General features: G+C 45.8%; 1 protein-coding gene across 1 annotated transcript in view; it reads left to right on the forward strand.

The window, feature by feature from the left end:
* LOC147725144 (verrucotoxin subunit beta-like) overlaps positions 1 to 12,631 on the forward strand; it is a 439,166-nt gene extending 426,535 nt beyond the window's left edge. The window contains exon 5 of the mRNA XM_086967119.1: positions 10,939 to 12,631. Coding sequence (XP_086823245.1) covers positions 10,939 to 11,558 — 620 coding nt within the window. The 3' untranslated portion in view covers positions 11,559 to 12,631. The remainder of the gene's footprint in view (positions 1 to 10,938) is intronic.
* The last annotated feature ends 250 nt before the right edge of the window (positions 12,632 to 12,881 follow it).

The following is a 12,881-nucleotide window of genomic DNA, read 5'->3' on the forward strand; positions in this document are numbered from 1 at the left end:
TGAGGAAAGGACCAACTCCGTGGCCGCAGAGGAGGTGAGAGGCGCGGCCCACGGGACTGCGAGGACCAGCATTCACCAACAACAGCTGGGTCCTCTTCCCGCGGGAGCCGCGCCCCCTCCCAGTGCCACGCCCCCTCACTGCTAAATCGAATTTCAGCAAGGCCACTAACGCGCATCGCGGGACGCGCGCGGGTCGTAGCCCGGGGCGAAGACCGGGCAAAGAGCGGGCCGTTTGAGGCCATTCGAGACTGTAAGAGACTGGACTGGGCCACTATTTGTTCATCTTCATTTGGCTGTATCCCCTTCCTTACTATCACTACCAGTCTCATAGCCCAACAAAAATGGTTGTCACTAGAGGAACCAAAACCAAAGCCCCGTGTAGCGTGGGTAAATTGCTTGGTCCTATGGACGACTTCATTACGAAGGCGAACACGTTCATAGACCAAAGCATTTCACTAATTGAAGAAAGGGTCTCCTTGGACCTGGCTTTCGCCAAAAGATCCTCACTGGGGAATTTGGTGGATGCCAGATCACCAGCTACAGGAGTCCCAAACGCTGAGGTAAACCCGACACGAGAGAGACGTAGCTTACCTAATACAGTTGACCTATCAGTGTCCCAACTTGCTGACTCACAGCTCAGTTTTGACCTTGAAAAAACACCGGATCTAGTCCCGCAAACCCCCCCACACATCTCCTCCATAGAAAAAAATGATAGAAAGGGGAAGGAGGGAGGGAGCGATAAGTAAGAAAAGGGTGGCTTCTAATCCCCCAACACTAAACAACCCGACCCATTTATCTAGCGCCCTAGAAGAAAGATCGTATAGAGCAGAACAAATAGAAGTCCCAGTCTTAGTACATCATTCAGAGAATGAAACATTTATCTCGGTAGTTTTGGATCCTCCAACTATCACACAATCCCACAAGGGCTCGTGTGACATGGAAGTTTCCGATTCATTATTAACCAAGATGGCTAATATATTTAAACAATCATTGCAACCCCTAGAACAACGACTAGCGAACCTGGAGTCACATATTCTAAAACTTGTAAAAATTCAACAACCTAAGCATCTCTTGGGCTCACATAAAGAAGGGGGAAACAATATTAAAAAATCACTTTCCACAAAAACAACAAATGTAAATCCAAATGTGTCTAATCCCCAACAGAAGACTCTTCAAATAACAATTCCCAGTGCCCCCACCATTATCAATATCCCGAAGCCAACTAAACCAACACATACAATAACCACCCAGACTATCCCTAACAATCCAACAAACACTACCTTACTGATTTCCTCAGGAACGCCAAATACACCGGCTCCGAATACTGAGGCATCCAATAAAATCACTAATAAAACTGTCAATAAAACCACAAATAAATCATCCATTAAAACGCCGGTCCCTCAGATTTCAGCTTCAAACCCCCCGTTCGTCAGGCCCAGGAGAAATACCGCCAAAAATTTAGGCCAGTCAAGACTCCCAGCAGATTTTCCACCTGAGGCCTCACCGTATGTGGTGGTTATGGCTGGTGTCCCTGAGCTAACTGACCATAACTCAGAACCTGGCTGGTCTCTAAAAAATAAGGCACAGCACTGGCTGCAGACTAATCGCCCGATCCCGTCAGCTTGGCAGGGTAGAATTAGATCTGTTGCCAGGGTTCCATGGGTGGGCAATACTCGAAAAACAATTCGCGGGGACTGTATAGCGATAACTTTTGAGGACCCACGAATAGCAGACTACATCTGTTCATGGGAAGATATCACCTCAAATGGAGGTATTAAGATTAAATCACTTTCTTTTTTCTACCCTTTCAGGCAAATAAATGGACCACAGGAACAAGACCCCCCCTGGGCAGTCCCATTCCCCAGACAGAATGATTTAGCGAACCCCAGATATCATGGTCCCCCTAGACCCTACGATCCAGATTACTCCTGGCATACAGTGGGACCACGTTATCAGGGGGGAGGCTGGGAAGATAGGAGAACTTACATACAAAGGCCGGTAATTAGAGATCAGTCCCGGTGGGACCCATTGCATAACATCCCCTTGTTAAATAGGTATAGTGGACTTGAAATGGTCGATTGACCATCAAGAGAAAGTATATCCAACAATCTGTACGCACCCCCCAGCCCGGGGAACTCGAATATTTCCTCGGGATCCACGAACTCTGAAGTTGTACCCTTAGTAGAACAACCAAAAGATCTGACTCTTCCGACTTCCATACTTCATTGGAACATAGCAGGTCTTCGTTCCAAAATGGAGGACGGGACTGCCCAAAACTTTTTAAATCCCCACCAAATAATCTGTCTCCAGGAGACTTGGTCAACAGAAGAACTACACTTACAAGGCTATAAAACGTATTTAATTCCAGCCCTAAGTAGTACAATGGGAAGACCCAGAGGCGGGTTAGTAACTTTACATAGCGAACACCTTAACCCTCACAAAAGTGGCTATAGTCTCTCAGGATTCTAATTATCAAATCCTTTCTCTATCTTTTGCCAACAAGGAGACTATCTTCCTGACCAACCTATATAATAATCTTCTTGAAGACCAATTTATAAATCTCCTTAGTCACGTACATGAGAGTTTAAAACAATCTTACCAATGGAGAATTGGTAATAGGGCAACCCACTTAATTTGGGGAGGAGATTTCAACCTCCATCCATGTCTAAAGACTAATTCACTCTGTTGCGGGATGGCGGACGAATTCGATGCCCCATTAGTACACTTTACACACAGTAAAGTGGGGAACATTTTAAATGCTGTCCTCTCGGACCTGGACCTGCAAATTGCTAATCATCAAAATGCAGATTCCAACTTACTCAGTCCGACTTACGTGGGTAGAGGCTATCACACAACACTCGACTACATATTCTTATCGTCCGGCCTGTTAGGCATAGCCAAGGACTTTGGGGTCATTGGTAACCCACTTAGTGACCATTCAGCCCTAAGGATTAACCTGTACATGTCTGTACCCAATACCTTAAACTCGGATATCGCAAACATGCTCGCACAAAATAAATTAGAGATTGGTAAACAGAATGGTTACACAATCAAATGGGGTAAAATTAACCCTACTGAAATTACAAAAAAACTCATAATCCAGGCATATCCAAACATCTTAAAATGTCTCGACCTCTTATCTAGTCATGAGGAAGTCCTAATGAACTTTAAACAAATTTTGGAGTTCATTAAGGACTTACTTCTGTCAAAACCCAAAGCAAATCATTCAGTAAAGAAAAGGTGGTTTAACCATAACTGTACAACCGCTCTAACAAAACTAAAATCAGCTCTTCATAACAAACCGAGAGACGCAGCCCAAATCCAACTCCTAAGGCGCCAATACATAGGAGAACGAAAACTGAGAATCGCACAATTAAAGCAGAAACTCAGGGACAACCTCCATGAGAGTGCGGTCTCAAAAAACAGTGAGCATTTCTGGCGCACAGTCATAACTCCATATCTCTCAGACACTGGCATCCCCAGAATAGAAGTTGCCATAGACGAGAATACATGGGTCACACATTTCTCTAGTATCTTTAAGAATAGCTCACCTACAGATTCATTGCCTCCAAGAGCACAGTACCCCATCCCGCTTCTCTTTGACATTCCTGATCTACTGGAAGCATTGCAGAAAAGCCAATTAGGTAAAGCGCCAGGCCCAGACGGGGTCCCAGTGGACTTTTTTAAAAATAACTTAGATCTCTGGGCCCCGATTCTAACACGAGTGTGCATTGCTGTTGTGAATGAGGGAGTCCTAAGTTCCTGGACTAAGTCAATAATGGTCCCCATTTTCAAAAAAGGGGATCGACAAGATGTGAAGTGCTATCGGCCCATCTCACTGCTGGACTCGCTCGGGAAAGTAGTGGGGAGAGTTATCCTAGAGCGTCTCCAGCAGTGGAGTGAGGACCGAGGCATTATTTCCGACATCCAATTCGGCTTCCGTGAGGGTTTCGGAACAGTCGAACAGGCCCTCAATCTCACTCTAATAATGGGAAAATACACACAGGCCAAGGCAAATAAAATTTATATGGTCTTTGTCGACCTGTCCGCAGCGTTTGACTGCGTTTCGCATGCAAAACTGTGGACGGTCCTAGCTCAAATGGGAGTAGAACCCCCTCTTCTGGATTTCCTACGAGAACTCTATTCCGGTGCAACGGCTAGAGTGCGATTTGGCTTAAATGGCGAGTTGACGGCTCCGTTTAGCATAGGGCGTGAAGTCAGGCAGGGATGTGTCCTGGCCCCCTTCCTCTTCTCACTCTATACAAATGGCCTGGAGGGGGAGATGTTGAGGGGGGCTCAGGACCTCCCACGCATAAACCACCGCCTGATTCCCGCCCTGCTCTACGCGGATGACGCCGTCATTCTCGCGCGCACTCCTCGTGAGCTTCAATCTTCATTCAACAGGTATACGACTTTCATGGGTAACCTGGATCTGAGGGTGAACGTGAAGAAAACTTTTGTCATGACAGCAGGTAGGGGGCAAAAAAGAACAAAAGCCATTTACCTCGATAATCAAAAGCTTGAGGTTACCCCCCCAATACCCTTACCTGGGCATCATGATAGATGATCAATTAACATGGAAGCCAGCCGTAGACACAAGGGGTAATCTATTTAAGAGATCAATAGCTGCTCTAATGAGCTTTTCTCAGAGACTAGGAAAAAGGCCCCCGGTGGAGCTACTAAAAATTTACAATGCCAAATGCCAGGCTACCGCCACATATGGTGCGGGAGTCTGGGGGTACACTGATACTAGCTCCATCCAGAAGGCGGAAAATGTCTTTCTCAGATTTCTCTTAGCCACTCCGAAAGGCACCTCAACATACGCTATGCACCTGGAATTAGGAATACCCTACATAGAGGATCTAATTAAAACAGAACCTGTGATGCTGTGGCGGCGCATCTGGACATCCGATAAAAATACGCTGACCCAGGCAATCATCGCTGATTCGATGGCTCTCGATAAATCCTCTAAAGTAAAGTGGCTGTCTTACGTAAGAAACTTCCTCAAAGATCTAGGGCTTGAGAACTATTACCTTGAACCAGAATCCATAACGGACATCTCAAAAAGAGATCTTAAACAACTAGCACTAAGACATTTGGAAACTCTAAGACTAGCATCGGAGTCATTAAAAACGGCGGTAGTTCATGCTAACATGGTCCAAATAGCCCATGGCATTCATCCGTATCTGACACTCCAAATACCAACTTACGAGAGAATGTTAATAACAAGATTTAGGCTAAACACTTTTTTTAGATTGGTTACGTTCCCACTGAAAAACTGTTGGAAAGCTATTCTTCCACCCTGTCCGTGTGATGGACTATCAGTACAATCCAACCTACACGTGATTATGCTTTGCAAATTTCACCAACCGCATAGAAAAATGTGGTTATTACCAATATTAAGGAATTGGGGACTGAGACAATGTAGACCTGCCCTTCTTAGACTCCAAATGTTGGAAACTGAAAATGTCTGTTACTTCGTAAGCAATTTTTTAAAATGTATTATGAAACACAGGAAAAATCTATAAACGCCCTTATTAAGGATATTTCGAGCAGATCCCTGTAGAAAATTTTATAACTAATTCTTTTTTTTAACTTACTAGTTTCCTTGTATGAAATTTTATGAAATGTGCTTCTTTTTATTATGTAAAAATGTAATGCATGTTATTCACTGTCTCTTTTATGGTTTTTCCTTTTGTGAATAGGCCGAATAAAGAACTTTATATATAGATTTTAAGTGTTTTTACCTATGTGCTTGTTGTGGTGCTACACACATCATCTAAAGTCGGTCATTTGCATGCTCTATGAGGCTTCAATCAGCCCGAGTTTCTGTTGAACATACCTTGCCACTCATTTGATATATGCACATAACGGCTCCTTCTCAGGCCGGAGACTTACGATTTTTTGAATACCAAAAATGTCTTTATTGTAGCTGTCGTACAAGCAGCCATAGATTTTTAACAGCAGGCCGGTGTGCACAGAGTCGGAAGTGTCCTGTCTAGTTTGCAAAGCTTGCTTACAAGTCTCCATTCAGCAGAGCGCCGTCTCAACCTGCATTCATTCTTTTAGTGTTATCCTTTGTTTCGACTTGTGGAACCTGCAGTGAGGTGGTAACACTGCTCCTGGGATACCAAACCATGCAGCAGTGGAAATTACCTTTGTGTTATTAGTCCAATTTACTAGGGTACACTGAGAGCCTAAACAAGGCCCAGTATTCAAAAAGATGGTGCTGAGCACCCGGGAAGCAGCTGCAAGAAGCTGGGGTGTAACAACAGTCTGTCCTCACCAGTGCTTCATTTGCAAACAAAAATAAATATTAATAAATGTGCCGGGCCCGACTCTGGTTGCCACTGCAGCTTGCACCAGTCATTACCCCCGCCAGCACTGCCAATGAAAGTACCAACATAACTACTAACCACCATACTCCTACAAGTGAGACAATCAGACAAGTCCACGACCTCAAAGCTATAAGAATGGCTATTAATCCTTTTTAAGGTATACTGAATTACAAAGGACTTGCTGTTGTACTCCTCTCTGAACAGACAACACCACCCTGTGGCAGACTCACAAGGGCCGGTGTTGACTATTAAGTGCTGGTGCTGAGCACCGGAAACCACCTCTCAAATGAAGCGCTGGTCCACACCTCCCTTCTGAAGCAGTACTTGTTCACAACCAGGGGTGTACGCAGGCCCCTGCAGCCCTTGTAGCACATGGGGCCTCCAAGCCCCTCAGAGGGTCTCCATTCTGCCCAGGAATATATATCTGTGAGATACGAGATTCAGGGGCCCCAGTTCGCGTTCTGCAGGGAGGGCCCCATCATTTTACGTTACGCCTCTGCCTCAAAGCGCTTCTAGTGCGTGGGTATGAAAGTTGCAATCACAAGAATAGAGTGAGGATAAGACCAGAGACGATGTGTGTGCTTAATTATCAAATCCACCCCTGTTTATGCTTAAACTTGTGAAGGATTATAAAGGGTGAGCACCGTCATTGAAATGATTAATAGTAATCCTGGCTAGAGCATCTGATCTGACTAAGGTGCTGTTATGGGGTTCAAGCCTGGAGCTCCCTGTATGCATTTCTTCATATCGTAGAGTAGTGTCACTGGCCTCTCATGTCCCCATTCTTTGTCCATGATGGAGCTGAAAACTGAAACTCATAAGATTAACTTTTAGTGTGACTTAGCTGGCACAAAAACATGCTCTCCGATGTGAAAAGCGCTTCAACGCCTCGTCTGGGGTACTAAGTGCTATATAAATACAATTACAAATTATCCACTACACCCGGCTATTTCCTTTCCCAGTACACAGATTCCAACTTTTTCCCTGTCCCCACCCTTCCATCTCTCTACACATAGATGCGCAATGCTCCTGCCCTGTCTACTAACTGTGACACTGCCTGCCCCCTTCTAAGACCCAGTCTGACAATTTCGCCCAATCATTTCCTTCACACTGCCTATTGTCATGCCCCTTACTCTGGCTGTCTTTCCTCCACACTACTCCCATTCCTTCCTTGGAAATTGCTCTGTTTTTTTAGTTATTCTATTTGGGCTACTGCTGCAGAAACAGCCGTATTTCGACACTTCTAGGTGCCACTTTGGCCTAGTTGCAAATGAATTGTGCAGGACTGGTTAGTTTTGATTGTCAGCGAGAGTCACAGCTAAGTCAACTTTGCCTTAGACATTCAGAAAGCATATTTAAGTTAGAGCTGATGTAATAATTCCATCTCTTTGCCTTACTCACATTTCAGAGGAAAGATATTTTCCAACCCCTTAGAAAACACCAAAAAAAAACTCAGAACATAGCTTACCTCCACGCCCCTAATTCACCTTTCTTGTTCTCATTCTGCTTCAGACTGGTCCACCTTTTCTCCAATTCCTTTGTCTGACTTCCTCGGCTGTCTTTCAAACATAGAATTCAGTTTCTATTCTGACAACCCTCACTTCTTTAGGTAGCTCCATGATACCTTCTATGAGATCTGGCTCTTAATCATGAAATTTGTGCCCTTTCAAGGACATTTTCCCTCTTTTTAGAACTGGTCTATAACGACTCGTTCACCATTGATGGCTTCCCCTGGCCAGAAGAAATCATTGCACATTATGGTACCACCTACCTACCTAAACACTTCAAAGTGTGTGAGCTTTCCTCACAGTATTAATCCAGCCAAGTGTAGCTACACTTCAAGTCACTGTTACCATGCCTCTTCATAATGGATCATTTCTCTCAATATCTTGGGATCATAGATAGCTGAATACATTAAAAGATTTAATATAGTCCAGCTATATGTTAGAACACCTCTAGTACTAAGCACAATCTTTCGTGTGAGGGGTGAATGAAAGGTAAGTGTTTGCCAAAAGAATAGTATTTCCAGAAGACAATATATTTTTGATGAGAGGATTTAATCTTTTATGTGGTTTGCTAAGATCTTGGATCACAGATAGGTGGCAGGCAAGATACATCTGTGAAAGATGAGAGAGCTAATCTTGGTGTTTGACAAAGTCACTTTGTGTTAAAGATACTGGCAAGAGCAGTTATAAATGCAGTTGTGAACTAATCACAGCCACTTTAAGGTGTTCCAGGCTTCCACTTTCAACCAGTGATGGGATAACGAAGCTACAAAACGTGATCACCCTTTCTGAGGCCCATAATCAACTTAGCAATAATTGTAGTCTACCTAAAGTTTCAACATTACTTTTTTTATTATTAGAGATGAGCTGCCAAACAAACTGCTATCTGTTTCCTCATTTGGCAGGGATTAGGGCAATTGGCTTCCTCAACCAGAAAAGATCAAAACATTTGGTTTGTGGTGATGTTTACATCATGGTAGATGGAGATACAGCCAATGAAAATATAGTAAACCTTGTTTTCATAAGTGCCTTAGTAACCCTCCTTTTGAGGTCGCTTTTTTGAGACACCTGTAATTACACTTAGGGTAGCATACTGATTGTCACTTTGATCAGATGATACATCCATTTGTACCACAATATGTCTAGTTCTCATTCCATTACAATCAAGGATATCTGTCTGAGGCAAACGAAAGGGAGCATAAACCTTTGATTTGAATGCATCCTGCAGGGGCTTTTTGCCATCTATTAACAGTGAGACGTTGCACCATGGAGGTGCTTGAGAGTGAAGTGTAGGGTGGACTTTCAGAAGCACGTGGCCTCTTTTCCAGGCATAGATCATAGTGACTATGACTGGGTGAGAGGAGAGGAAGTGGTTCGGGTTGGTAGTGGATGATTTCCTGGGGACTGCAAGGCGGTCAGCCAGCTCCACCTCCATGTGAATTCACCATGGAGTGTCTAGGGAGGTATGAGTACATACCTAAGGGGTGTGAGTTGCAAGGCCAAAGTGTAGTCTGCGATGCTACCCATCCCACCACTAGTGACTGAGGTGTGCAGTTTAGCAAACCTCTGCTGAGGCTTGCGTCCACCCAATGAAAGGTTGCACTTTTTTTTTTAATGACCTGCATTATTTTAGTGGGAATCTGGAAAGGGATCATCAGCAAGTGTTAGTTGAGTCTGGGTAAAACATTCATTTTGAGTAACTGGGTCTTTTCCCATAAGGATTGATTACGCTGAGTGCACCGCTGAAAGCCTGCTTTGATGCGGGAGTGTAATGGGCCAAAGTTTGTTTTCAAATGTGTTAGTCAGCCCTAGTGATATCATACTACTCGGGTACTTCAATGAATCGGGTGTCCACAAAAACTTTGCATTTGTTCCAGTTATCTTGTAGCTAGAGAGGCCTCCGAATCTTGATATCAGTGAAGTCATGGCATCAAGCGATGACGTCAGGTTTGAGAGGTTAACCAGGATGTTTTCCGCATATAATTATATTTTGTGTATCCCACCCTGCGTCATTATGCCATGAAAGTTGCTGGGTTTATGGATAGCAATCGCCAAGGGTTCTAGAGCTATGATAAACAGCAATGGAAGAGGGGGCACCCTTGTCATGTGCCCCTATGGGCAGTGAAGGGTGGAGATACGTGACCATTACACGTCACCCTCGCTGTCGACGGAGTATAGAGCTTCTGCACCCATGCTAGAAAAGTGGGCCCCATACCTGCATGTTGTAATGCCTTGTTGTATGGCTTCCCCCTTATAACTTCTCAGACCTTGTCCTCATTCATGGGGAGATTGAGTTGTGACTGTTGCGTCGGGGAAAGATTAGCTAGAACATGTCATGTTAAAAAGTGTTCGATGACAGTAGTAGGAATAACGGTTTCCGAGGTGTAGAGGGCTGCATGGTGAGAGCGGACGGCCTCCAAGATGTCCAGTGGGTGCGTTCAGGGTGTTCTGTCTGTGTGGAGGATCGCCAGTAAAGCACAGGATAGTTCCTGCTGGTGAGCCTGCGAGGCCAGAAGGCGTCCAGCCTTCTTCTCCATTCATAATAGCATTGCTTAGGGTGTAAAGGTGTTTTTTCCGCTCTGGTGGGTACAGAGTGGGTGTAGAGTGTGACCTATGTGGGAGTTGTTTTGGTGGTGTGCTTGATGCCTAGCGGGTGGTTTTACGGCTGTGGTCTTGTAGTAGCAGTTAAGTATGGAGTGGTGTAAGGTGGAGGAAGGGATACATTTACTTAGGCGTTTACCTACCATTTTAGTGCTGGTGGGCCTTCATCAACTGACCTTCGAGGTTTGCTCTATGCCTACGCCGCAATTTCACACCCTTTCTTATGCAGTGGAGTAGAGAGTGGCGTTGTAAGTTACCCAGCCAATCCACCCCTGCTGCTCGCCGTCATTTTTCCCCAGATCCCCCCCTCCCCGCCACTACCTCCCATGGGCAGCAATCTGGGAGACAGCCCCGGGCGCCAGAAGCTCTAGCCACGCCTCTGGACTCAACAGCTGCCGACACATCCCGCGGTGCTGCGGGTGGGTGGCGCGTGTGCTTTGAATGTGTCTCTCTCCAGCCGCCTGTGTCCTGACTCTCTCCTCTTTCCTTTTCAGATCCTTTTCTCTGGATTCCGCTCCGAGAGCTGAGGATACTCCTGGTGGGCAGCCCCGGAGCCGGGCAGAGCGCCGCCGGGAACAGCCTCCTGGGGAGAGAAGAGTTCAACACCAGGTCCGGACTCTTTCTACTGTTGGTGACCAGTGAGTGTCAGAGCGCGAGCTGTGAGTACGGGGGCGCACGGGTCACAGTCATCGACACTCCGGGGCTCTTTGACCCACCAGTCTGTAATGTAATCCTTGGAGAGGTGCTGCCCCAGAGCGTCGCCCTCAGCGCCCCGGGGCCCCACGTCATCGTCCTGGTGCTGGAGCTGGGGCGGTTCACTGAAGAGGATCAGCACGTGGTCAAGAGACTGCGGGCCGTCTTCGGACCCGGGGTCGAGAAGCACCTGATGGTCCTGTTCACCCAGAAAGACGACCTGGAAGAAGCTGAGTCCATAGAGAGCCTTGTTAATGATCCTGAGGGGCCGTTTAAAGATCTGATCGTCAAGCCTGGGCGGCCTTACTGCGCTTTCAACAACAGAGCGACAGGAGAAGAGGCGGAGCAGCAGAGGCGGAAACTGTATGACGTCATCAAAGGCCTGGTGGGAAGGAATAATGGGGGGTTTCTACACAAATGAGATAGATGAGAGGGCGCGGCAGGCACTGAAGGAAAGAGAGGAAGAGATAAAGAAAAGAATCCGAGAAGAAGCAGAAAAGAAGAAAGCTGAAACACTGTCTGGGAGGTGATGTAATTCAGTAGAAAGAAAGAAAACGACGGTGAAATAACACAGCAGAGGGAGAAGAAAGTAAAAGAAGAAACTGAGAGCAAAATGGAAGAAATTACCAACTGTTGAATGTTAAACTAGAAAACGCTCAAAAGAAGTCAGAGTCTGGTGTCATGCGGTGGACAGAAGAGGGCGGTAGAATGGGGGAAGCGGGGGTGCTGGGGCAGGGCCACTGTGACTGCATTCTTGAATCACCCGTTTGTCTATAGCGCTGTATGTCAGAGATGAACTCTTTCTGGGCGCCCTTCTTTCAAACTTATTTTTAGTAATCGTGTGTTCCTCTCATTGCACCCTCAATGTTTCCCGTTCCAGCACTGGGCTGCAGCACCGGCGCCTTGAAACCGAGATTGCAAGTTCAACCAGCGCTTAATTTGAGCGGGTGGGTGCAGGTGGGGCCCGGCCTACCGCCTCTCACATGTGGAAACCAGCGCTCATGTGTCCCCACCAGGCTAACATCCTGTCCTTCAATAGCGCCAGCCTCCGGCTTCGGCCCCATCACTTCTTTTCATCTCTGTGTTACCCGGGTCTCCGGCTCCACCTTTGCACAGTTAATACTGTCTCCTAAAGAGTAAAATGGATTCTAAAGTGCTGGTAATGACTTTCACTTTTCCTCTCCTGCAGAAAAGCCGCGCCATAAATTACTATTTTAATTTCATTATTTCTAATCGCCACGTCTAGCAGCAGACGCATTTTTCTTGCTTCATCATAACATTATTCAAATATGTAAATGGAGAGAGATGACCCATTTTGTTTCCTCGTAACAGGATTCATGTTTTTTTTTATTTGAGATCAATTATTCCATCATGCTCCACATTTTATCTGAATTATTGCATTTACTTATTTGCCCGGTGGAAATAGTTGTGCCTAACTTTTTTTTTTAAGGAATCTGTTTTCTGTGTACATGAAATAAACTCAGATTGAAATGGAGTCTTTCCTGCTAGCACTAATGAATACTTTGCACATGTGAGAAAGTCCCTCTGTGCTAGTTTCAGTGCCAGCACCTCACGTGCTATAAACTGCTGGTGCCTGCTCAGAGCACCAGCATTTATACTCAGCAGCCAGCCTCACTCACAGATGACGCTTGTTCACTCTCACGCGGAGCTCAGATGGACTGAGAAGAGAAGTGCACCGTCTGTTGTAAGTGGCCATCTTCTGCGAGGGCCGCCCCCACTGCCT

This window comes from Lissotriton vulgaris, chromosome 4_1 (assembly GCF_964263255.1).
Source record: "Lissotriton vulgaris chromosome 4_1, aLisVul1.2, whole genome shotgun sequence".
Lineage (NCBI taxonomy): Eukaryota > Metazoa > Chordata > Amphibia > Caudata > Salamandridae > Lissotriton > Lissotriton vulgaris.